General features: G+C 48.7%; 1 protein-coding gene across 1 annotated transcript in view; it reads left to right on the plus strand.

Annotated features, from left to right (window-relative positions):
- The window catches only part of LRRK1 (leucine rich repeat kinase 1), a 133,213-nt gene extending 130,984 nt beyond the window's left edge, over positions 1 to 2,229 (plus strand). Inside the window, exon 34 of the mRNA XM_060617827.3 lies at positions 831 to 2,229. Coding sequence (XP_060473810.2) covers positions 831 to 1,008 — 178 coding nt within the window. The 3' untranslated portion in view covers positions 1,009 to 2,229. The remainder of the gene's footprint in view (positions 1 to 830) is intronic.
- The last annotated feature ends 24,796 nt before the right edge of the window (positions 2,230 to 27,025 follow it).

Below are 27,025 nucleotides of genomic sequence, written 5' to 3' on the forward strand. Positions count from 1 at the left end.
TTCAGCCCCCAAAGACAGGTTTACTAGGAGCCAGGCATGTTCACTGTAGGGAGAAAGCAGCCCAGGCAGCCAGCTCACAGGCGGGCCGTAGCCTGAACCCTGCCCCCCAGCTCTCTGCAATGCATCTGAGACACTGATTCTCTCAGCAAATAGCTAGTGAGTGCCTGCAGTGTGCAAGGCCCCGAGGAGGCCAGAGGCCCTGTGCATGCCGGTTTGCGTGCTGGCCACAGGGCAAGGCAGTGAGGGCTCAGACGTGGGCTGTACGGCCTGGCAGAGGCCCAGAAGGAAAACCTGTGCGTGCACAGATCAGCAAAACAATCCACAGCTTCAAAAAACTAGTGTATGTAGTTAGGACATGTTGGCACAGGTCTTCTGCCCGATATACCACCCCGTTTCCCTAAGCTGGGCACTTTGCACGGGAGAAGAGCCATGCCTGAGCAGACGGCAAGGGAAGGGAGTCACTGCTTCAAATCCATCATGGGCCGTTCACAAGCAGGAGTCAAAGTTGGTGTTTTCCGGACACTTGGGAGTCTGGGTCCAGTTATAGAGGCTACCTGCTCTCGTTGCATCTGTGGCCTTCCTGAGTCCCTTATAGACAGTCCCCATCAATGTGCACTGCCATGCTAGGCTCTTCTTCAGACGGTAGGAAGTCTCTGCCCGCAGGCTGGACCACCCACGGAAGCAGGGCATCAGAGAACATCGCAGCTGCTAGGCCGGGATGGACAGATGCACCCACTTAGCCAGGCTCCCAAGAAGGTGCAGGCTGGGGGTCCTGGCCCCGACTAGGTGGGGACCCCTGTAGGTTTTCTCAAACCCCCCTCTCTCTGTAGGGCGCTTGTGGATGCGGCCGTGGTGGCAAAGGACACGGTTGTGTGTGGCTTTGAGAACGAAAACATGGAGTGGTGCCTGGCTGTCTGGAGGGGCTGGGGCACCAGGGAGTTTGATGTTTTCTACCACTCCTACGAAGAGCTGGGCCGGCTGGAGGCTTGCATGCGGAAGAGAAGGTAATTCCTATGGAATGACAGTTGTGCAGAGTGGCCGCCCTGGGCCCACACCCTGACCCCTCTGCCTACAGCCCACAGCCTCCCGAGGACCCAGAAGACAGACTGGGTTCTCCCGTGAACCACTTGCTGCTAGAAATGCTGAGAAGTTACCACCCTGGCGGTGGTTTTGGGGTTCTCCGGTTCTCCAGGGCGGAGTTAGCTGCCTACCTCCATTCTCCCACTGCGGAGAGAAGATGGGTGGGAGAAACTCTCCCTGCCTCCTGCATCCACTTCCAAAGAGCAGGGGAGGAGGATCCTGCTCTGTGCTGGGTCACACAAAGTAGGGGTGTGGGCTGGGCCTTTACAGAGCAGGCCTGCCCGTTTTCCTCCCCACGGCTGGGACAGAATTACACTAGAGGCTCTCAGTTGGGGGAGCAGTTCGGGGCAGGGTGGGAGGAGGGCGATGACCCTTGCCCCTTCCCCCCAGTGGCCTCCAGGCTCTCAGGACATTTCACAAGCCTCTGGGTCCCCGGGGCCTGGGGCCCCGCTTGGGCAAGCGGAGATCAGGTATCTCCCGCTCAGGAAAGTCTCTGTGTGAGAAACCCTTGGGGGAATGAATGAGTTCCTTCAAGTGACACAGCCAGAAAGCCCAGAGCTAGTCCAGCGCCCAGAGCACCGCCTCAGCCTTTACATTCTTCTTCTGCCGACAAAAGGCAGGGGAAACTCAATCATCGGGACTTGAGAAAGGGCTGTGTGTTTATAGCTTTGTAAAATACACTTGGACGCAGCTGGAACGCAAACCCTGTTTGTTTGCACATAATAATCTTGCTTATCACTTTAACAAATTAAGTAATAGCTCAGTGGTTGGGCCTCAGTTGTGAAGTCACATTGTATGGGGCTTCTACCAAATGATGTATTTGCTAAACATTTACTACACACATGTACAGCAGAGTAGGAAAAGTGAAATTGTTAATGGGGGGTGTATGGGTGTGACGGCAAGAATTTTTACAAATGATGCACACACACGCACACACACGCACACGCACACATACCGTGTGGTTACCCAGAGTAACTGTTTGAGGCTGCTTCACCCGGGATGGCAGGATGACCGTGAGGTCATACTCCAGTTCAAGTTGTTAATCTTTTTCTAAAATTAAGTTATGAAAACCAAGCTTAAGATTTGCTGGGGTATGCAGGCAAATGTGGTTCCTTTTATCTGAAAATAAACAGACCCTCTTGAGAACGATGTCACAGCCTCTGTCTTAGAGCCCGTGTCATAGCAGCACGGGTCTGTCCCACCCAGGCCCGCTCCCTGCAGGGGTGGAAAGGAAAACCACCCCTTGCCCACAGCTGCCCCCATGCAAGGAGTCCCACAGCAGATTCTGTGGGCAGAAACAGCCACGCTTAGTCTCCCCACTTCATTTTGCTGGCCTGGGCACTGAGTCCTACAGGGGCTGTTCGGCTATGCCTCCTGCCCACATCATCAGCATTGTCCTGCCCTGTCCCTGAACTGGGCCTTGGTGGTCACTGCTCTCCTCTCCTTTCCTTCTCATTCCAGCACACCACAGCTGCCCAGTTGCCCCCCAAGTGCAAACAGGGTCCTGTCCTTCCCCTGCCCAAATCCTGTGCCCTATAACCTGCAGCCAGACTGCTAGAGGCCAACACTCAGGGCCCCCATGATTCAGTCCTAACCTGCCTTTCTAATCTGGCCTCCTCCCAGCCCGAGGCCCAGGCTGCTGTGAGGAGAGGCCAGGTGATCAGCCAACGGCCTCACGGAACCAGCTCAGGGCACCTCTTTACAAAAGTTAGACGCCGTGCAGGAAATGCGTAATGAAGTTCACTACATAAAAAGTAGAAACCTTAAATGGGAAAAACTACCACAAAGTCAAAAGACAGTCAACTGGGAAAATATATTGGTGGCAAATGAGAGACAAATAGCTATTTTGTCTTATAAACAAAGAGTTCATACCTATCGATAAGAAAGAGAAAACACAAAAAGGAAAAAAGGTAGAAGATATAAATAGCACCCAACGTCACCCAACAGTCAGGAAATAGGAGGACAGCAACAAAATGTCATTTACTACCCTCATGCTGGCATCCCTGTGGAGACCTGAGGGCACCAGGTCAGAAGATCCACGCATACAAAGGCCCTGTGGCCAGAATGAGCTGCTGTGCTGGAAGAAAGATGAAGAGCTGGTGGAGCATTTGGAAGAAGGGGGAGCTAAGGGTGGGCCCGCTAGGCCTGACTTTCTAGGCCATGGATCTCCGTCAACACCACTGGCAGTTTTAAGCAGGGTTGTTAGACGACCTATCTTTAAAGATCACATTGCTGAGTGGAAAATGGCCTAAAGGGGGCATATTTACAGGGGGGCCACCCCTAAGGGGGCACTTTGGCCATATCCATCAAAATTTCAAGTGCGCACACCCTTTGAAACTGGGTCCCGTCCTTCCCCTGCCCCAGCAGCCCTCCTTAAGCATTTGATCCTGAAATTTCCATGCAAGTGCCCAAAGATACAGAACAAGGGTGTCATTGCAGCATTGCCTATAGTGGCCCCAAATGGGAGACCGCCTGAACCTCCCACAATGCCATACTCTGCAGCTGGTTAGAGAAGGAGGTGGTGTTAACCATGCTGGTCCAACATGTTCTCCAGGGTATAATAAATGCATTGTGTTTCTAAAAAGCAACTCACAGTGCAGTGTGTATAGAGTTACTATTTGAGCAGAAAATGTTGTCTAGCTACACGGGCACGCATGGGGAAACTATCCCACAGGATGCCCAAGAGTCTGGTAGACCTTGGTTACCTCTGGGGAGGAGAATTGAGGGGGCACAGAGTGGTAGGTCCTTAGCTTTCCCTTTATTCTTTCCTCACTGCACTGTTGGAATTGTATAGAAGTCTCTTCATGATGGTAAGCCAGGCTGGGAGGGACTTCTCTCCTGGACCCCAGGAAGGACACACCTCAGCCTTGCTGTCCGCAGGTAAAGGGAAGTCCCCCTCTGCCCGCTCTCCTCCATGAGGGCACTTGACCCCCACGGAGGGTATCAGGTCCCAGGGGGCAGGGCCAATAATCTCACATCTGTCTGACCTCATGGCATGACTCAAGCAGAGCCCACCCCAGCCACCTTTGGGACGTAGGCAGAGTCCCAGGCAGAGGTGGATGTCCACAGTGGGAGGACAGGTGGGAGGGGCTGGGGACAGTTGACAGAAGCCAGTGAGCTCTGACTCTGGTCCGCCCTTGCCCTGGTATTGTGAACATGGACAGCCCAGCTGCAGGGTCAAGACCCCTCCCGCAGCAGATAGCGCCCAGCTTCCTCCCACCCACCACCCTGCACTAGGGAAGGCAGCAGCCTTTTTTTTTTTTTAATTTTTTTAACATTTATTTATTTTTGAGAGACAGAGCACAAGTGGGGGAGAGGCAGAGAGAGAGGGAGACACAGAATCTGTGCTGACAGCTCAGAGCCTGACACGGGACTCAAACCCACGAACTCGAGATCATGACCTGAGCCGAAGTCGGACGCTTAACCGACTGAGCCACCCAGGCGCCCCGAGAGGGCAGCAGCCTTGCTGACGATCACCGGCTAGTCACTGCCACTGATTACTTGGAGTCTCTGCAGTGACCCTACCTGGGAATGCACAAGACCCCACGCCCCTGCACAGCACCTCGAGCAATGGGAGTGGGTCCTGCTTTCCCTGCTGTTCCTCTTGCAGAAAGCATCTGCTGAACCCCAGAGCAAGCACGATGACACGGAACCCCCACCAAGGCTACAGAAAAACAGCAGCGTGAAACCCCTCCAGATGCCAGCAGGCTGCTGTCCTGGAAGGAGCCACATCTCCTGGAGTGTCGGGGCCTGGGGCCTCAAACCCTCTGCCTCCCTAAGTGCCTGATGGTTTTTCCCATCCTGGGCAGAATGGGGCAGTCCTGAAGGAAATAGGGGAGGGGTAGGCCGTTCATTGAAATAGCCCTTGAAGAACCACTGGTAGAAACTGCTTGGTAACAGACCCTTCTTTTGTTGGCACATCAGTTCCCAGCCTCCCTTATGTGGGGGGGTGGGCCGGGGACTGAGCTCAGCCAGGGAGGGGTGGAGATGGCTGAGTAGAGCTTCAGGGAAGCACCCCCAAAGGTCTGACTCAGTGGGAGCCCCTTCGGCCCTGCCTCTGCCTCCCTGGTCCTCAACAGAGCATGATGGCAGGGCCCTCTGGGGAGGCCGGGAAGGCCTTGGGACAGTGATGGGGAGGCAGCCTTCCATGCCATCCCTGGAAGCTGACCTCCAGTCTCCTCATTACCTCACAGACCAGGAAAGCACTTCCTTGTTTAAATGAGTATTTCCCAGTTCTCCTCTACCAGCAGCCCAGTGCCATATTCCTGGATGTTCGGGTACCTTTCCCACTAGCACAACCAGAGCCCTGAAGGTAAGCAAGTGAAGCTCTCAAGCTGGCCCTCACAAGTTTCTGTTCCAGTTCAGTCAGACACACCTGAGCAATGATGGATTGGAACGTTCTGTGGCCAGACCTGCCCTGAGAGCTTCCTTCTGCACCATGAGGGCTGGACACGGTCTAGTTCTTAACACAATTACAAAGAGGTCCAGGGTTGCGGCCTGCTTACCCAAAAACCAGCTCTGATGTCCTGCAAGTTTAAACCTTCCACTCAGGGCAAGCTACCCCACCCCTGTGACCCTGGTTTCTTCTTTGTGAGATGGCAATGACAATTCTCACCCCGTCAGGATCAGGAGAGAGAGGGTATGTGATAGCCCCCAGCCCAGGCCCAGCCCAGTCCAACCCCAGGGCCAGGACGCCCTCCCTGCCCCCCAGTCATGACCATCCTCTCCCCTGTCATTACAGCCTAGGAAGGCTCACAAACACTTGGAAGAACTATGGCTATAAGTAAGAAGGAGGCTCATGTGAAACAAGGAAGATGTGAATCTAAGGCAGTAGAATTTGGGTCAGTTTTAAAGTACTCTGGTAACAGATGTAGTATTTTATGGTATTTAAAGCACTGAAGGTCATCTAATATTTCATACTCTGATTTTTAGTTGAATGTTTATAGTGGGATTCAATAAAACTTTAAATCAATATCTAATTGGATAAATAGGTCAAAACTCAGGTGTTACACATTAGGAATATAAGGAGTATAACATTTAGAGATCAGCTGATTGTTTTGTATTTGATAGATCCACAGGCCTCATTAATCAGATATCAGACAGTGTACAGGCAGTAACAAATGAGCCTGTAGGATGCCCACAGCCCAATCTCCAGCCTTGCACCAAGAAATGCTCACAGATCTGAGTTAACTGCAAGCAGAGGGAGACAGAAAAGAAAATACTTCAGGTTTGGGGGCTTAAAATTCTGGAATATTCCCCATCTCTCTGACTTAGGTGCCAGAAAGATCCAGAAGGAGATGGCATCCTATTCCCACCTTTCCCCCAAAGTCACACCCACCCCTCTCCAGGACAAACTCCCCACCTCCCCTCTATCTACAGAGGATGCAGAAGAGGTCTGAGTGATGAAAAGAAACATCAGCACAGGAGATCTGTGCATATCTGTGTGATTCTGCAAATGAACCTTCAAGGAGTGGAACTTAGCTGCATTTGGGGAGGCCAGGGACGGCCTGGCACCATCCCACCGGCCGTGCAGCTCTGGAACCTCCCTTTCCCACCCTGAGGGCTGCAGAACAGAGACCCCCACCAGAAGCCACAGTCTGCATCATGGCCCACTGAAGACAGTTTTATCCAAGTTAAGTCTTACCAGCTTGAAACAGCTTATTATAAGATGTTTTATGTAAGCCTCATGGTAACCACAAAGCAAAAATGTAGATACACAATAGAAAAAGGAATGAAAGTACACTACTATAGTAAATCATCAAATAACAACAGAAGTCAAGAAGACAAGAACAAAGAAACTACAAAATAGGCAGAAAACAATTAAGGAAATGGCAAAAGTAAGTCCTTTTCAATAATTACTTTAATAAGTAGATTAATTTCTCCAACCAAAGGACAATGAATGGCTGAATGGATAAAAAACAAGACCCAATTATATGCTATCTACAAGAGACTTCCTTCAACTTTAAGGACACACATAGGCTGAAAGTGAAGGGATAGAAAATGGTATTCCATGCAACTGGAAAACCAATGAGAGTACAGATAGGTAAACTTATATCACACAAAATAGACTTTAAGTGAAAACTATAGCAAAAAAAAGTCATTATGTAAGGGGTCAAATCATTAAGAGAATATAATAATTGTAAAAATATATGCATGCAATATCAGAGCACAAAATATATATAGTAAATATATATAGTAAATATTAACATTTTGAAAGGAGAAATGGATAACTATACAATAATAGTAGGGGATTTCATTATCCCATTTTCAACAATGGATAGATCACCCAGACAGAAGACATTAAGGAAACATTGAACTTGAACTACAGTTGAGACTAAATGGACCTAACAGACATATGCAGAACATTTCATCCAACAGCAACAGAATTCACATTCTTCTCAACATTCTCCAAGATAGATCATACGTTAGGTCACAAAACAAGTCATAACAAATTTAAAAAGATTGAAATCATATCAGCATCTCTTCTGACCACAATGGTAAGAAACTAACATTAATAAGAGGAAAAAAACTGGAGAAATCACAAATATGTGGAAATTAAGCAACACACAAACAACCATTGGATCAAAAAAAAAATTGAAAGAGAAATCAAAGACTATCTTGAAACAAACAAAAATGGAAACACTACATACCAAAACTTATGGGAGGCAGCAAAAGCAAATCTAAGGGGGAAGTTTACAAAGATAATGCCTGCAGTAAGAAGGAAAGAAAAGATTTTAAGTAAACAATGTAACTTTATACCTCAAGGAACTAGAAAGAGAATAAACTAAAAAATAAAGTTAGCATAAGGAAGGAAATAAAGATCAGAACAGAAATAAATGAAACAGAGACTAGAAAAACAGTAGAAAACATCAGTGAAAGTGAGCTCGCTTTTTGAAAAAACAAACAAAATTTGCAAGTGATTAGCTAGACTAAGAAACAAAATACTCAAACACATAAACTTGGAAACAAAGGGAATACAGATTACAACTGATACCACAGAAATACAAAGGGCCATGAGAGCCTACTATGAACAATTGTACCCCAACAAATAGAATAACCTAGAAGAAATGGATAAATTCCTAGAAACATACAATCTACCAAGATTGAATCATGAAGAAATAGAAAATCTAAACAGATAAATAAGGGTAGAGATTCAATCAGTAATCAAAAATATCCCAACAAAGAAAAGACCATGACAAGATGGCCTCACTAGTGAATTCTACCAAACATGTAAAGAAGAATTAATATCAATCCTTATCAAATTCTTCCAAAACATTCAGAAGAGAGCACTTCCAAACTCATTTTATGAAGCCAGCATGACCCTATACCAAAGTCAGACAAGGACACTACGAGAAAACAAAATTACAGATCACTATCTCTGATAAACATAGATGCAAAAATCCCCAACAAAATACAACAACCAAATTTAAAAACACATTAAAGTGACCATACACCACACTGAATGGGATTTATCCCTGGGATGTAAGGATGTATCAACATATGCAATGGACATATTGCATATTGTATATGTCCAATGGACATATGAAGGACAAATTCACATGATCATCTCAATAGATGCATTTGACAAAATTGAACATTGTTTCATGATAAAAAAATATATTCTCAACAAATTAGATATGTAAAGAATGTACCACAACATAATAAAGATCATATATGACAAGCCCACAGCTAACATCAAATTCAGTAAAATTTTAGGATACAAAATCAGCATGCAAATATCAGTTGTGTTCCTATACACTAAAAATGAACTCTCCAAAAAAAGGAATTAAGAAAACAATATTATTTACAATAGCATTGAAAAAAATAAAATACCTAGGAGTAAATTTAAGGAAAGAGGGGAAATATCTTCTGTACACTGAAAACTATAAACATAGGTGAAAGATATGAATAAATGGAAAGATACACTGTGTTCATAGATAGAAAAATTAATATTGTAAATACTATATGAAGTGATCTATGTAATCAATGTAATCCTTATCAAAATTCAAATGGAATTTTTCAAAGAAATAGAAAAAACAATCCTAAATTTGTATGGAACCACAAAAAAATCCCAAATAGCCAAAGCAATCTTGAGCAAGAAGAACAAAGCTGGAGACATCTTCCTGATATCAGACCTCCTGATATCAAACTATATTACAAAACTATAATAATTGAAACAGTATGGTACTGGCATGAAAACAGACAGATGGACCAATGGGATACAATCAAAAGCCCAGAAATAAACCCATCCATATATGGCCAACTGGTCTTCAGAAAAGGCACCAAGTATAAAACAGAATGGGGAAAGCATCATCTCTCTTCAATAATTGATGTTGAGAAAATTGAATATCCACACACAAAGAATGAAATCAGACCCTTGTCTTACACCCTACACAAAAATCAAGTCAAAATGGATTTAGACTTCAATGTTAAACCTGAAACAATAAAACTTCTAGAAGAAAACATAAGGAAAAATCTCCTTGACATTGGTCTTGGCAGTGATTTCTTGGATTTGACATCAAAGGCACAGGCAACAAAAGCAAACACAAACAAGTGAGACTACATCAAAGTAAAAATTTCTTCACAGGAAAAGAAGCAATAACAAAGTGAAAAGGCAATCTACGGAATGGAAGCAAATATTTGCAGTCCATATATCCAACAACACGTTAATATCCAAAATATATCTAAGGAAATTGTAAAGCTCAATAGCAAAATAATAACAACAACAATAATAATAATTAATAATAATAATGATAATAACAAAAACAAACCAAACGACTTGATTTAAAAATGGGCAAAAAACCTGAACAGACATTTTTGTAAAGAAGACATACAAATGGCCAACAGGTATATGAAAAGATGCTCAATGTTATTAATCATGAGGAAATACAAATCAAAATAATAATGAGATATCACCTCACATCTGTTAGGCTGGTCATTATAAAAAAGTCAAAAAATAAAAAATATTGGTGAGAATGTGAGAAGAGGGAACCTTGTATGCTTCTGGACATTTCAATTGTTACAGCTATAATGGAAAACAGTGTGGAGATCTCCCCATGCGTGCTATTCCATGTTGATTGTGGCATTATTCACAGTAGCCTAGATAGAAACAACCTAAGTGTCTATCAACAGATGAATGGATAAAGAAAACGTGGTGTGTATGCATATATACAATGGAATATTAGTCTTTAAGAAGAAGGAAATCCTGGCATTTGCAACACTGCGGATGAACCTGGAGGACATTAGGCAAGGGTGACATAAGCCAGAAGCTGAAAGACAAATACCGCATGGTATCGCATGTGGAATCTGAAAAAGTCAAAGTCAGTAACAGCGTGGAATGGTAATTACCAGGAGTTGGGGCACACGGGAAAAGGTGAGATGTTGGTCACATGGTACAAACTTTCAGTAATAAGTTCTGGAGACCTAGTGTACAACATTGTAACTGTAGTTAATAGCAATACAGTAAAATCTTGGTTTGCAAGCATAATGCGTTCCGGAAACATGCTTGTAATCCAAAGCACTTGTATATCAAAGTGAATTTTCCCATAAGAAATAATGGAAACTCAGATGTGTCATTCTACAACCCAAAAATATTCATATAAAAATGATTGCAATACTGGAATAAAGTACAAAATAATAAAGAAAATATAAAATATAAAGAAAAATAAACAAATTAACTTGCACTCACCTTTGAAAAACCTTCCAGGCTGGTGTGAGGGAGAAAAGAGGAGGGTTATTATATAGAACGATTTTCACCATCAGTAACAGAATTATCACTGCTATCTATTGGCTCAGTGGAATGTTTTTCTGTTCATGCAACTTTAACAAGGAATGTATCCAATGACCTAGAATGAAGCAAAGCATTCCTAAGCTTACTCTTGTCTGGAAAAGCAAAGGACTGTCCATAGGGGCTTTGAAGTGACAAAAGATACACTAGTGCCAATTGTGGGCACCTTCCAACGTTTTGAAGGATCACTGATTTCTGCCAAACACCGCAGCCTGAGATCAAGCATCCGGGCATGGAAAATGATTACCCAAAATCCAGCAGAGAGAGGGAGAGCGAGAATAGAACCGTTGGCTCAGTTGTGATCATGTGACATTCAGCATCACATACTACTCGTATTGCAGGACATCGCTTGCTTATCAAGTTAAAATTGATTAGAAATGTTTCCTCATCTTGCAGAACACTCACAGAATAAGTTACTTGCAATCCAAGGTTTTACTGTATATTCTATGCTTGCAGTTTGCTACAAGAGTAAATCTTAAGTGCTTTCACCACACAAAAAAAGTGGTAACTCTGAGGTGAAGGGGATGTCAATTAGCTTGATTATGGTATTCGTTTCACAACGTACACGTGTATCAAAACGTCACGTTGTACACCTTAAATATACACAATTTTTATTTGCCAATAATACTTCAGTAAAGTTGGAAAGAAAATAACACAGGTGTGGAGGACAGGGCACGTTTTGAACCTGCAGGAGGCAGCTCTCCGTGGGCCCTGGACAGCTGCGTCCTGCCCTCTCCTCCCCTCCAGGTACACACCAGTCCCGCAGGAAGCTTCTAAACAGCTCTGGCTGGTGGCCTGGCCTCCACTGCACAGGGACTGGGAGCCACCTTCTTCACTTCCTCCTCAGGTGGCCTCCCAGACATACTGTGAGCAGCGCAGGGCAAGTGACATCTTTACCACCAGCCAGGAAAGGATGCCTGTCTTCAAGTCCGGCCAAGGCCAGCCTGTGTCAACCCTGCCCTCGGAGCAGTGGTGGGGATGAGGGAGTGGGGAGGGGGGACGGGTGGGGTAGAAGCTGCAGCAGAGGACATACTCCACACCTGGGAACTAGAAGCCCCCTCCACCTCTCAAATAGCTGGACCAGGTCACTGAGGCCTCCAACCAAGTGCAGCTTGACAAGGGAAACTGAATCACATTTTACCTGGATTTTATTTATCAAAATGGTCTAAACTGGATCTAAAGTACACTAGGTGGCCGTGGCCTTCAGTGGGAAAGAGAACGGGCTGGAGCTCAGCCTGACGCGTCGGTGAGGGAGACATCCTTCCACAGAAGCCTGCTGGGTGGGGACCCAGGGCCACTGGTGATCTCTGGACCCCTTCCAGCCCCTGGGCCTCCCATCCCCCAAACTCCTGTCCTTGAAGCCGCCCACTCGCGGTTTCCCTTTCATTCGCTGCTGTGTCCAGCGGTGGGCATTGAGCGAGCAGGGTCACAATGAACGGTGCAATGTGGTAAAGCAGTGGCTGGGGTGGGAGTCCGGAAACTAGGCCTCGTCTCCACCTACCACCTCCTGGCAGCCCCACAGCAGCCCCCTCTCTCCTGGGACCTCCTCTCCTCTGTCCCACCCGCCTCCTAGGTGACAAAGTAACAAAGAACCCATGGTGAGTGTGCAGTAAATCACTTAGCCCCCGCGTGAGGAGGCCGGGTGTGTCCTCAGAACAGAAAAGCCCAAGACCCCAAGCAGAGGGAAGGGGTGGCTGGAGGTCTCTGCCTGGTCCTGTCGTCGGCCTCTCTAAACCCCCAAAGGCCAAATGCCCCAGAGCTTTCCCCCCGAACTTTCCTCGAGGACTAAGGGAGTGCCCATTCCCCAGTGTGGTGGCCAGGGAGGGGTTTGGAGACACGGAGAGACCCAGGTTCAAATCCTGCCTCTGCCGATTGCCCTGAAAGGCCCAGGAGGGTTTCTCAGCTTTGTGACTCCCGTTTCTTCAGTCACAGAATACAAGGGTGACTTCATGACAGCTCCAGGCACACAATAAAGTGAGTGAAAGTGAAAGTGAAAGCCTCTGACCCAGCAGTGTGCCCAGCAGCGTGTGTGTGTGTGTGTGTGTGTGTGTGTGTGTATGTGTCTGTGTGTGTGTCTGGGACGGTGGCCAGGTTTTGAGGGCCCACACAGGCCTGGAACAATTGGTTGTGAGGATATGTTCACAGGTCGACCTTTGACTGTGGAGAGGACGACATGAGAGTCAAACCCCTGAGGGCACAACACCTCTGGAGGGCCAGGGGTCCCCACCCTGATTCCCAGTGCCTGTGTCAGGTGCCTGCAGGAGGCCTCTGACCCTTTCCTGTTGACACTTCTTGGGTGACATCCACAGACCAGAGCCGAAGACGCACGTACCCATACACATGCGTGCGTGCATGCACACACACACACGTGGGAGCACGCTGGCACAATCAGGGCTCTGGGCTGTGTCAGCCCCTGGTGGGAGAGCCATCTCCTGCTGTCCACGTCTGCTCAAATCAGGGAGGAGAGCTGACCTAGATGCAACTTAAGAGTTGCAGGTTAACTCATTCCAGAGTTGCAGGCTAAGAGCCAAAAAACACAAGACCCAAAGCCACATGGGCATGCTCCTCTTCTGCCCCTGCACACGGCTATCCCTGTCACAGAGAGCAGGGCTGTGCACAAAACCATGCCTGAACATTACCGTCATTGTCCCCTCCCGGTCCCCAGCAGGGATAGCATGGAAGTCAGGGACCAGGCCCAGAGGACCTACGAGTTAAAGGGAGACAGGTGGGCAGGTGGACCCTGGTCCAGGGCAATGTAGAGGTGGGGGTGCAGAGGCGTCCTCCACACCCCAGCATGTGTGACACTTCTGGATGTGGTCCCTTTCTGAAAGCCAGTCTGCCCCAGTTGTCGGTAGCCCCCAGATGGTACCAGTAACACCTGGGGTAAGGCCAGGGGCTGGGTCCCACCCTCTTCCACAGCAGAGAAAGAACTGGGCAGACCATGGTGGCCAGCTGCTGGGTGCTCAGCCAGAGGATACAATGTTTTCCAAAACATGAGAGCTCTTCTCCCTCCCTGGAGCCCAGGGGAGGAAGGGAGTTGATGCGGCCTCTGCACCCCCCATTCCTCACAGCTACAACCTCCCCCTGCCAAGTTCACCAGACTCACTGCCAGCAGTTCCGTCACCCGCGGCCAGGGGGCGCCCTGGTCCAGGAGGCCCAGCCCCTGCGCTCCCCGCCTCGACAGCTCCCCGCCTCGACAGCGCCTGCTGAGAAATGGATGCCTCTGGGCTCCTGGCCCTCTGAGGAGGGTTTGTGGGCTTGATGAGTTTACTTTACCAAGTATTCCCAAGTATGAGCCCATCTGAGGAAGAAGGAACCCTGCGGCTGTGTGTGGACGTCGGTAAATACAGACACTCAAGCAAGCTGCTGGGGCGGGCAGAGGCCCAAAGGAGCCCCGGCTGGAGGAGAGGCGTGGCCCATTTTCTCCACTTCTTGGAACTTTCTAATCGACATCTTGCATTCTCTGCGTATTAGAACGTTTTAAGAATGTGACTTGGCTTTCCTGCATATGCCACAGGCTTGCGAAGAGTCTCTTCTCGGCGTGTATGTGTGCTTATGTGTACATGTGCACGTGCATATGGAGGGGGTGGGTGCGTATGAGATGTGTAGTGTGAGTCCCCACGTGTGAGAGTGTATGGTGTACATGTGTGCGGTATGTGTGTGTGCATGCACGCGCGGTGTGTATGGTGTGGTGGGTGTGTGTACGTGTGTGGCACGCGTGGTGTCTGCACGTGAATGTGTGGTGTGTGTACATGTGTGAGTATGGCGTGTACATGGGTGAGCGTGTGTGCATGTGTGGTGCTGTGTGTGGTATACATGTGGTGTGGGTGTGTGTAGTGTGTCGCATGAGGTATGCAGGCATGTGCACACAGTGTGTGACATAATATGCGGTGCATACGCACATGTGTGCACGTATGTGCAGTGTGTGGGTCTGTGTGTGTGCGTGTTGCCGCACGGCCAGATGCAGGCTGAGTGGGGCCCTGCGTCCACTCTGGGATCGCTCAGGTCTGAGGGTCAGCAGCAGTGGGAGGTCGCTCAGGTCAGTGGGAGCAGGCAAAAGAATGGAGGGAGGTCTGGAAAATCCAGAGAAATTATTTTCTCTGATAATAATTTTTTAATTTTTTAAATTTAATAAATTTTTTAAATTTTTCTCTGATAATAATTTTCCGGAGAAAATTATTCCTGTGAGAGTCTCTGGAAAAAGCAGCTTCTGGAACTACAAAGGTCCCTCAATTCTCCCAGCTAATTCACCCACTAATCCTTTCAGGGTCCTCTGCTCCTGAGCCACCAAAGGCAGCAAGAGGCACCACTGGAGTTCACTCTGTCTCAGCCCCACAGACACTGTCATCCACAAAAAACCAACCTTTACATAAAAGGAAAGGGCACCTCAAGGGTTCTGTCCCAAGACCCCTGAACCATAGCCACCGAGGGGCAACCATCCACGGAGGAATCCCTGGACCACTGTGGGGGCTTGTGGGGCCCCAGGCCACTTGGCTCCAGGGTGAGGCTCTGCCTGGCTCCCCTCATTCCAGACTTGCAGGTTAAGAGCCAAGAAACACAAGACCCAAAGCCACACGGACAGCCACAGATACAGAGGGAGGTGGGCGAGCCCAGGCAGTCAGAAGGCAGAGGTGCGGGACCTCCCCCACACTGTGTGGCCCAGCTCACTAATGGGCCTGTTGAGGACCTGCCCCACCACTGGTCAAGAGGGAAAGAAAACATGAGAGAGGCCTGGTCAAGGCCAGCTGTGCAGACTGAGGAAACCCGATGAGTGGTGCATTCTGCCATGTTTTCCAAAGATGGCCACAACAGCATCCCCCACCCCGTGTGCTTTACTACAACTGGCCTTGATGTTCCTCCCATCAAAGGGGGAGGAGGGGTGTCTGGACCCCCTCCCTTGAATCTGGAGGGCTTGTGACTTGTTTATAACCAAAGGAATACCATGGAAATGATGCCGTGTGACTTTGAAAGCTCAGTCAGAAAAGGCAATGAAGCTGAACACTCACCCCTGGAGTCCTGAGCCCCCAGGTAATAAATAAGTGTGACTATGATGAGGCTGCCATGCTGTGAGGAAACTCAAGCCACATGGAGGTGCCCTTACCTATAGCCCCAGCTGCAGTCCCAGCCAGCAGCCAGCACCATGTGAAGGAAACATGAGGGAAGGAGCTTTCAGATGATTGCAGCCATTTGGTCACCCTTCTGCTGTTGCCAGAGGCCTCAGACACCACAGGGCAGAGGCGAGCCAGCCTCCTATGCCCTGTCCAAATTCCAGACCCACAGAACCATGAGCATTGGAAGATAGTTGTACACTACGAAGTTTGGGAATGGCTGATTATTTCTGACAGAAACTGGACCGAGTGGGGTTCTGAAAAGCTGTGCCAATCCACCCTCCTGTCCTTTTCCTTTTCTCAAATGCTGCAGGGACCTAAGAGGCCACAGGTCCCTTGGACAGCTGCCCCTCCTTGTTTCAAGCCACTAATGACCTGGGCTCTGGGCTGGGAGCTGTCTCCTAGGGGGCAGTTTAACCATAAGACCCTGTGGCCCCAAGCCCAGGGAACCAGAGTCAGTGGGTCCTGCTGGGAAAAGCTGGCCTGCCTGCTCCCAGGCCTGGGGAAGGCACTGGTGGCCGAGAACTGGCCGTTTACAACATGAGCTCCAGGGCTCCATTTGCCAGGCTGTGCTCAGTGTTTCCGAGCCTGATGGATGGACGGAGGCTCAAGTCATGGGTTACCACAGCAACGAAGTCCTCACGAGAGGTAAGCAAACCCCTACCACTATGGATGGTCAACTGAGAGAGGGAACGGGCCTTCTCCCCTTGTTGTTGGCCTGGGCTCTGCCCTCCCCTCCATCAGCCACTCTCACTGCTTGGGAGTAGACAGATGAGTGGGGATTTTCAAGAGCAGAAAAAGGGTATCAGGTTCCTGTGGCTGCAGAGATGGGGCTGGGCTGGGAAGCCTGGACAAGTGCTCCGGGGACCCAGGTTTGTCCACAGCAGTCAGGGCCCTGTGGTGGTCAACAGCCGTCTTCATTAGCCATCAGGTATCTGCTCCCAGGCAAGTGGCCTTGGGAAACCAGCACCACAGAGGCCTTTATTCTCCCTGCTGTGATGCCCACCAGGGGGCTCCGGGACAGGAGAGGGGCCCCAAGGTATGGGTTTGGCTTCCCAGAACATGCAGCCGGAAAACGACCTGACCTTTTCCCAGCCCGGTTGTTGTGCATGAGGGAAACAAAGACCCAGCGGAGCAGCTAACCCAAAATGTGTCGTCACCAGGGGCAACCTGGCCGAGGGGTTCGCTCGCTCCCTGGGAAAAAGTTGTGGTTCACCCCAGTCGGCTGTTTGTTTTGTTTTGATTTTTTAAAAGCCTGAACCAAATCAGCTTTTTAAAATTCTGCTCCAGGACACAGCACGGCTTGCAGACGGCCCGAAGGGGCAGATCCAGGCAGAGAGTGGACACATTCCAACGGAAACCCTTGCAGATTCCCAGACACCCGTGCGCAGCTCCCGCCCAGGACCAATGCTTCCTGCGGGTATCTGTCCCCTCTGCTCAGTCAGCAACGTTGATGCCTGAATTAAAGTAAAAGATTGAGTTCCTTGTCCATGATCTGATTCAGTTGCCACAACTTCCCTTCTCGGAAAACTTAGACATCTCAAGGTGGAGGGGTCGTTTGTCATGAGCTCATGTTGTCACATACATTCAACTAATTGTCACATCAGACCAAAAAATGGCACTAATCCAGCTGTGTGGGACGGGACTCCAGACTTCTTGGTGAGTAAGAGAGATAATTATGGCAGAATTCCAGCCTCTCTGGTTTCAAAAGAAATCAAGTCAGCATAGCCCAGCTGGAGGTTCCTTCCACTCATTACATCCTGAGCGTTTTTGCTGAGACAAACCTCTTAACTCCTGGCCATGGCCCCAGGCTCCCCATACCCTCTCGCGGGGCTGCCCTGCCCTCCTCACCCTGCCTTCTCCATACACCACTGGGCTTGTCTTTCCACTGAGGTCCAGTCTGAAGGAGGATCTGGGGACAGCTCCTGGGGACCCACATGCAGGACTGAGTGAGACCAGGAGACCGGGCAACCAGGCAGAGGGGAGGGGAGCTGGTGCAACTCGACCTTGCTGCATCCTGCCCTTGCCAAGGACGGACCGCAGGGTTCCAAGAGACAGAATGAGGAGATCTTGGAACTCTAGCCACTTGGGCACCTCTTTGTGCCCAGCTGATTGTCAAGTTTTTAAAAGATTCATAATATCAAATGTTGGTGAGGTTGTGAGGAAAGCTTACTCTTCGGATGCTGCTAGCAGAAAAGTAGGTAAGAGCAGCCGCCGTGCAGAGCAATTTGACAATAGCCACCAAACATTCAATCCACGTGCCCTTGGACCCAACTGGTCCATTTCTGCGTATTTGTTTCCTAAAGAATATGTTAAGACACTGCATGTGTACTAAAAAAAATAATGATGAGTCAGGTAAAATAGGAGAAATAGAATATTTATTTATTTATTTATTTAATGTTTATTTTTGAGAAACAGACAGAGAGACAACCAGCTAGGGAGGGGCAGAGAGAGAGGGGGAGACAGTCTGTGAAGCGGGCTCTGTGCTGACAGCTGAGAGCCCGATGTGAGGCTCAAACTCACAAGGCACCAGATCACGATCTGAGCCAAAGTTGGACACTTAACCAACCAGGCTACCCAGGCATCCCTAGAATTTTTTAATTGGATATGAGGGTTCTAAAAAGTTAAGAGGCACAAACCACACTATCAGGGTAGCTCTTGCAAAAGCACACAAACAGGGGCACGTGGGTGGTTCAGTCCTTTAAGCGTCTGACTCTTGATCTTGGCTCAGGTCATGATCTCACAGTTCGTGAGTTTGAGCCCTACATAGGGCTCTGCACTGACAGTGCAGAGCCTGCTTGGGATTCTCTCTCTCTCCCTCCCTCTCTCTCTCTCTCTCTCTCTGCCCCTACCCTGCTCTTGCTCTCGAAATAAAGTTTTAAGAATAAATAAAGTACACAAACTTAAAATAGCAAGTGTTGGCAAGAATGTGGAGGAAAGGGAACCCCATGCACTGTTGGGGGGAATGTAAAATTTCGCATCCATGGAAAACAGGATAGCGTTTCCTCAAAAAATTAAACGTAGAATTACTGTGAGATCCAGAAATTCCACTCCTAGGTATAGGCCCAAAGAGCCAAAAGCAGGAACTCAAACAGGTATTTGTACAACCCTGTTTATTGCAGCATTATTCACAATAGTTAAAAGGTGGGACCAGCCCAAGTGTCCATCAACAGATGAATAGATACACAAAATATGATATACACATGCAGTGGAGGGGTGCCTGGGTGGCTCAGTTGATTAAGCATCCAATTTCAGCTCAGGTCATGATCTTGCAGCTCAGGCTCAGAGCCTGGAGCCTGCTTCGGATTCTGTGTTGTCTCCCTCTCTCTCTGCCCCTCCCCCACCTGCATTTTCTCTCTCTCTCTCTCTCTCTCTCTCTCAAAAAAAATTAAAAAACATTAAAAACATTTTTCAATAAACATACAATGGAATATTATTCGGCCTTAAAGAAGAAAAATTCCGACACTTGTTGGAATATGGGTGAACCTATAGGACCTCATACTGAGTGAAATACGCCAATCAGGAAAGGACAAATACTGTATGATTCCACCTCTATGCCACAGAATTGTACACTTTTTTAACTTAAATGGTTAAAAAGGTAAGTTTTGTGTTATGTGTATTTTACCATAGTAAAAACAAAACAAAAAACAAAAAAACAAAAAAAACCCATAAGTTGTGAGGCAATCTCACGTCTGTAAATAAACCTTCTGGGAACCCAAGAGGAAGTCAAAACAGAGTAATGTGGTTTTTGCAATGCAGCATCTAGAGGGTCAAGGGGTTAAGGGGTGGCAGACCAAGGCCCAGCCTCCCCTCACTGCTGCCCGGGCTGGCCTCAGGTTGGGGCCAAGACAATCAGTGTGGAGAAGTCTCCAGGCACTCCTTGGGAAGGCCCCGATCCCAGTCCTTTATCCCCACAGCCTGTGGGGGGCATAGGCTTTCCGCTGGCACCTCCTTCACACTTGGGTCTGGAGTTCATTATTTCCCTGCTAGACCATGATTCTACTGTGACAACCGTGATCTGCCAGATGTCTATCTGTTGGCAGCCTCGTGGAATGCACAGGGCACAGTCTGAGGGGTCAGACTCCGTCCAAATCCTGTCCCTCCCTCTTACGTACTGACTAATCTTGACCAAGCCTGAGCTTTCTCAATTTCTTCACCCAGAAAACGGGAAACAGCCCCTCACAGGACTCCTGTGAAGCTCAAATAAGAAAATGTAAATCACCGGGCAGAGAAGGTGTTCAGTAAAATGCTACATATTTTCTCTCATTGATTCATGAGTTCTTGAAAACCTAACGTTATGTGTGAAAGCTCCCTCCCAGGGAGCACCCGTCCATCCATGCAACATCTAGTCAGCAACCTTCCGTGTGGCAGTCACAGGGCTGAGTGCCAGCCTCAGAAGGCACAATCTCTGCAGCTAAGAGGCTGGGGACCTTGCCTCAGAAGAAAAAGAGTAAGTCACCCATGGGGCCAGCCGGAGGCCCCTGGTGCAGTCACCACCTATGAAGCAACCGTGTTACTCATGAGGTGAGAGGGCCCCTAATATGGTGCCTGGCGTCTAGAAACTGCTCACCATCCATGAGCTTCCTGTGGCCTATTGTGCAAGCAAGAAAACCGAAGCTCACAGAGGTTGGGGGACTTGCCTGCGATCACACGGCGAGGGGCAGCCTCCAAGTCCAGGCCTCTCTCCAAATTCCACTGGAAGAGAATCCACATGAGAACGAGAATCCTACATTCAGAGCTGGAAGCAAAGGGTCTTTCTCTTGGGGCTCCGTGAAGTGTTTCAACAAGCCTAATTTGGCTGGGACTTCCTAAAAAGAAACCTGGGCTCTTTCTCCCCATCACGCTGGCCCCTGGCTGTGCCAAGACCCTTTCTAAGTGGATGGCATTGGGAACTGCAGACTGGACTCAGCTGGGCCTTGGCACGGCTTCCCCTGTGGAGCGGAGAGGACGGCCAAGCAGCTGGAAGCCTTCAGAGCCACTGCTGGGGGTCGGGACGCCACAGTCCCCTCAAACTAAATGGTCACGCTTTTCAGGAGGACAGCCGGGGTCCACTCAACTCACACAGGGGCTGACACAGACTCCGGGTGTATTGGTGGCTGTCACAGCCTCTTGTCATGAGGGGAAGTGGTCTGGTACCTCGGTTCCTCTGTCGGCCGGGTCCCATCACCAACACTGGCTCTGGAGCTCCACTCCGTGCTGATGGCCACAGGACTCGGGGCCAAGGGATATGGGACAGATGCAAACACCCTGGACTCTGCATCAGCAGCTACCCCAGGATGAGGATATACGAGACGGGCACTCATTCATTCCCAGGCAGGGTACCTCTCAGTGGTGGGGGCAGAAAATGGGGACAGTGGGTCCATCTGAATATTATACAAGTTTCCTAGGAAACATCAAGACCATCGATTTCACATTCCGGAGGAAACCATAAAGGCATTTAGACTCCTCACCCACACTGAGAGTCAGAAGCACCAAGGATATGAGAAGCACCAAGGGGGTGAGAAGCCAAGTTTTAGAAAGAGCCATTGCTATCCTGGGAGTCCCCTCTCTACCCTCCAGAGGGGAAGAAGAATTGAGAGTGTTCCCCCTTCCCCTCAAATCTCACAAGCAGGGCGCAGAGAGGACCTCTCGTAACCTTCATATTGTCCCCGGCAGCATAGGGCACACAATGGACAGACACCCCCCTGGATGATAGGAGACATGCACTGGGCTGGCACACTGCTCTGATGACAGAGTGAGGGCGAGGCAAGACCGTACCCCCAAAGTCTGTCCAAAGGTTAAGTACCGTGGACCATATGTGATGAATAACTGCCGAGGGGCCCAGCAAGAGAGAGGCTGGGCATGCTGGGCCTTACGGAAATGCATTCACTGAGGCCAAAGGCACTCAGCAGAGCCTATCCCAGAGAGTGTAAGGGTAGGGTTCCCTGGAGAGCTCAGACAGTGCTCAGGAAAGACAGCTCTTTTTAAAAAGCCAGCTGGTGAGCCACCTGGGTGGCTCAGTCGGTTAAGCTCCCAACTTCAGCTCAGGTCATGATCTCACAGTTTGTGAGTTCGAGCCCCGCATCAGACTCTGTGCTGACAGCTCAGAGCTTGGACCCTGTCTCCCTCTCTCTCTCTGCCCCATCCCTGCTCATACTCTATCTTTGTCTCTCTCAAAAATAAACATTAAAAAAAAAAGCCAGCTGGTCTAGGGGGAGCACATGTGAAACGACAATGACAGTACCAGCCAAGTAATAGCTTCTTGATTGCCCTCCCCCACTCCTCCCCTCTGAGGGCATCAGAACCTGAGCAAGATAAGGAGGGGGAGGAAGAGAGGACATCACCCTTTTCCCAACTCCAGGCTTCCTGGGAACACCTCCAGAAACAGGTGAGTACCTCGCTGAAGCAGGGAGAGACCAGACACCAAGGGCGACCAAGGGCCCTCTAGGCAGAGGGTGTCAGAAAGGGCAGAGGGCTTGGCTTGCATGGTGACTTTGGGGCTGGTCCAAGGAAGCAGGACTTTGCTCTATAGATTGGGTGTTGTTGGGAAGCAGGTGCAGGTCAGGGATTGTGTGTCCGGACAGTCTGCAGGGAGGGCAGTCCAGAGCAAGGTGAAGAAGCAGTGGTCGCTGATTTTAATCGAGAGACGACATTTGCTGTTTTGCGGTTTGCACCCCGACCTTGCTTGTGTCTGTGCTTAGACACGGTTATGAAGTGGCCTTGTTCTGTGACACTTCATCACGGCCTCAGGGTCATCGTGCCTCGTGGTGGTGCTCCATGGTGCCTATGGGACACCAGGCCTGGGCTGAGAGGGTCCCACCAAAACCAGGGCCCAGCTCTAGGGGCCAGGCCAGCTCCTGGACACCAGGGGCTGCTTTTCTCTTTCTCTGCGAAGTCAGCGGTTCTCAACAAGGCCTGCAAGGCCATGTGGTCTGGTCCTTCCAGCTCTCCAGAGTCAGAGCCCATCTCTGCTATAGCTACACTGGCCTTTCTTTTCTTTCTTTTTTTTTTTTTTTAAGTTTATTTATTTATTTTGAGAGAGAGAGACAATGTGTGTGTGTGTGTGTGTGTGTGTGCACGCACAAATAAGGGAGGGGCAGAGACAGAGTGTGATAGACAATTCTAAGCAGGATCTGCACCATCAGCACAGAGCCTGATATGGGTTTCGAACTCACGAACCATGAGATCATGACCTGAACCTAAATCAAGGGTCAGATGCTTAACCGACTGAGCCACTCAGGCACCCCCTACACATGCCTTTCCTCCCCTAGCTACTACCTACTTCCCAGAACTCAACTGTCACTCCTCAGCATCCCCAGGACAAGATATCCTAGTCCCACCTCCCTCTCCTACCACTGGTGTAATTGTGTGTGTTTTCCTGGGGGCCCCTCACCACGTTGGTACCTTCTTAGACTGTAAACTTCATGACAGCCAGGACTTTCTCCTCTTCTGCTTCACCAGAAGCGTTGCTGAGGTACCATGTTGGGAAGGGTATGTGAGCTGGACAGAGATGCTGTGATCAACTGGCAATGTCGGCCATCCTCTTCAAACCATAAAGTCTGGGACATTCTCCCCATTGGGACACAGAGGAGCTGGACTCCAGACTGATATTCCCCATCCCCACAGATTACATTTGAATGTTTGAAAGGTGCTCTGAGGAATTTAAAATATGCAATGTTGTTTCTCTCCCCAAGAGCTTTGAACTAGAAAATCCACACCAATTACGCTGGGACGGGAGGTTTTTGCTTGGGAATGGCTGTCTGCGCTGAATGCAAATGAAAACATTGATTTCTTGCCATATTAGGGGATTTCTGAAGCTTTTTTCTTTTTTAAAAAATGTTTATTTATTTACTTTGAGAGAGAGTATGCATGCGCATGACTGGGAAAAGGGCAAAGAGAGAGGGAGACAGAGAATCCCAAGCAGGCTCCACGCAGAGCTGGATCTCACTAACTGAGACATGAGCCAAAATCAAGTTCAGACGCTTAACCGACTGAGCCACCCAGGTGCCCCTATTGAGCTCTTTTCAAAGCCCCACATACTAATAGGAACTGAGGAACCATGCTCAGTCAATTCCAAATTAAAGGCAACTTCCCTTTCACATCCACTTCACAGTTGCCAACCAATGTCAAAGCCAAAGGCACAAGCTGCACCACCTCAACCTTCAGAGCTGCGAGTGCACTCACAGGGGCGGCTCCCTTCCAGGTGCTAGGCAGCACACGTTGTAGTTGCCATAAAGGTAGAAGAGAACGTACAGATAGCATGACTGTTTTAAAGCACATGGGGTTTTTTGGTCATAATCCAGAAGCCGGGCAGCCCAGGGCCATCCACCCGTCCACAGTCCGACTTCATTTGCAGAGTCTGTGCCTGCACAGGAGCTTGAGGGACAAGCACAGGATTCACTCCCTTGACAACCAGAATGACACAGCCCTGGACAGAGTGGAGGACAGTTCCCTAACAGAGCCAGCGTGGGATGAGACTAGCACACACCCACACTTCAATTAGAAACCCTCTTCTATGGGTCTCAACCACCTGTTCTCAGACACCTGGATGCAGAAATTCCTCCAAGGTTCCAGAGCCACTAGAGAGCCTCCCTCAAGACCCATGCCACAGATCTGACAGATGTGTAAATAGTTGGTCACACTGGATGAGTGTGTGTATGAGAGAGGGTGAGAGAGAGAGAGAGAGAGATGTTGGGGGAGGGAGGGGAGGCAGGGAGGCAAGAGAGGGAGAGAGGGAGAGATTTTCAGGACAATTTGCAAATATAGTTGAATTAGGAGCACCAACTCTTTTGCCCCACAGTCAAAAATCCACATATAACTTTTGAATCCCCCCAAATTAAATCACAAATAGCCTATTGCTGACTGGGAGTCTTACCAATAACATAAACAATAGATCAACACATGTTATATGTATTATATATTGTATTCTTACAATAAAGTAAGCTGGAGGAAAAAAACATTAAGAAAATAATATAAGGGGTGGGGCACCTGCGTGGCTCAGTTGGTTGAGCATCTGACTTTTGATTTCAGCTCAGGTCATGATCTCATGGTTCATGAGACGGAGCCCCTCAACGAGCCTGCTTGGGATTTTCTCTCTCTCTCTCTCTCTCTCTCTCTCTTTCTCTCTCTCTCTTAAACATAAATAAACTTAAAAAAAAAAGAAAGAAAATCATAAGGAAGAGAAAATACATTTACAGGACTGTCCTACACAAAATCCACACATAAGTGGACCCACCCACACAGTTCAAACCCACTTTGTTCAAGGGTCACATGTAGTTAGAAATCTGATAAATGAAATTGGAATCAAACAAATGGGCAGTCTCCCGCAGAACCTCAGGATTCTGCAACCCACCTCGTGCAGTTTCCTCCCACTCTGTTCTGCAAACTTCCCCCTCTTACTAACCCTTCATCCTTCTGTCCCCCCTCACCCAGGCCAGGTGCTGAGTGATCGCAAACCGACAGACAATCCCATTTAATCACTCACCCTTCATTGGCAGATTTTAATGACTTAATTTTCAAGGGGCTATATTGATATCCTGGGGCTGCCACGATAATTACTGCAAATTTGGTGGCTTAAAACAACAGATCTTTCTCTTTTAACCATTTTGGAGACGGAAGTCCCAAGTCAAGGGGTCACAGGGCCATGCTCACCTCCACAGGCTCTAGGGATGATCTGGTGACTCAGTCGCCCTAGTGGTCACACAAGCTTCTTCTTTATGTGACAGTATCTCCTCCTCTGTCTCTCATAAGGACACTTGTCTGTGGATTAGGACCCATCCAGGTAATCCAGAATGATACCATCTTAAGATGCTTAATTTAACTACACCTGCAACGACCCTTTTTCCAAATAAGGCAACATTCACAGGTTTCTACAGACTTGGACATGGACATGAGTTTTGGGGAGTCACCCTTCAACCCACTGCTGGGGCCAACCTTTCTCCCCTTTGTTACTTTGTGTCTAAGAAGCAATCCACATGCTTCCTGGCACTCAGCGGGTGCTTGCTCAAAGGTGGCTGATCTTATGCCCCCCGCCTGCCATGTTCTCAGGGTCACATCTCTCTTATTCATTCATCCCTTCCACATGGACCAAAATGTCTTTGGGAAGTTGATCATGCTCTGTTTGGCTGACTACACTTTCACAAATGGCTATTTTTTCAAAACCGGTCTCATTGTTTAATGTCAATTGCCAACTGGTTCATTTGCTTAACCAATATTAGCTAAGTGACACTGTCATCATCCATTTGCAGACACTCAGTCTAACATCTCAACAGTCAGAACTCCCCTTCCCTCGACCCACATCAGACTCATGCCAAAGCCATACTCTGGAGCCATGAGCTCATCACATTGCCTTTTCTGACTCTGAGCTTCTTTGGAAATGTTGTGTCCCTGCTGAGGCAGCATCACACGAGGAGACACCTTGGAGGCAAGACAATGGAAACCCTCCTTGGCCTTCTCAAGGAATCTCTTCTGTTTCCTGACTCCCACTGTAGCCAGACACCAGCAAAGAAAATATTCATGACATAATTAAAGAAAAAAAAAAAAAGCAGTACATAGATGTTCACAGCAGTATTATTCACAATAGCCAAGAAGTGGGAATAACTCAAGTGTCCACTGATGGATGAAAAGATAAACAAAATGTGGCCTTTCCATCCAATGGAGTATTAGTCTTAAAAAGGAAGGAGATTCTGGAACCTGGGGGATGAACCCATCCCCTCTCTCTTCCTTCCCAGACCTGCCCACCTCCATCATTCTGGGAGGCTTGGAACACTGAAGAAGCCCCTTAGATCTAATCAGATGGGAGCAAGGAACAGACACAACTGGGGGCCCCAGGGGGCTGCTGGGATGGAAGCCCCATACCCGGGCCCCAAACTCAAGACCTTTGCTGGGTCTCATTCCCCTTCGTTTCCAAGCTTCCTTCACCCCTCCTGCCAGCCCACCCTACCGCCGCTGCTGTCCTTCCTCCTGCCCCCACAGGATCTGTATACCCTGCACCCGAGCACTGACTTCCCCAGCTAGAAGCTGAAAGCATCTTCTTTACTTCTCTCAGAGCAGGAGAACTGCGAGGAGGCAC

This window comes from Panthera onca, chromosome B3, assembly GCF_046562875.1.
Source record: "Panthera onca isolate mPanOnc1 chromosome B3, mPanOnc1 haplotype 2, whole genome shotgun sequence".
NCBI classification, from domain to species: Eukaryota; Metazoa; Chordata; class Mammalia; order Carnivora; family Felidae; genus Panthera; species Panthera onca.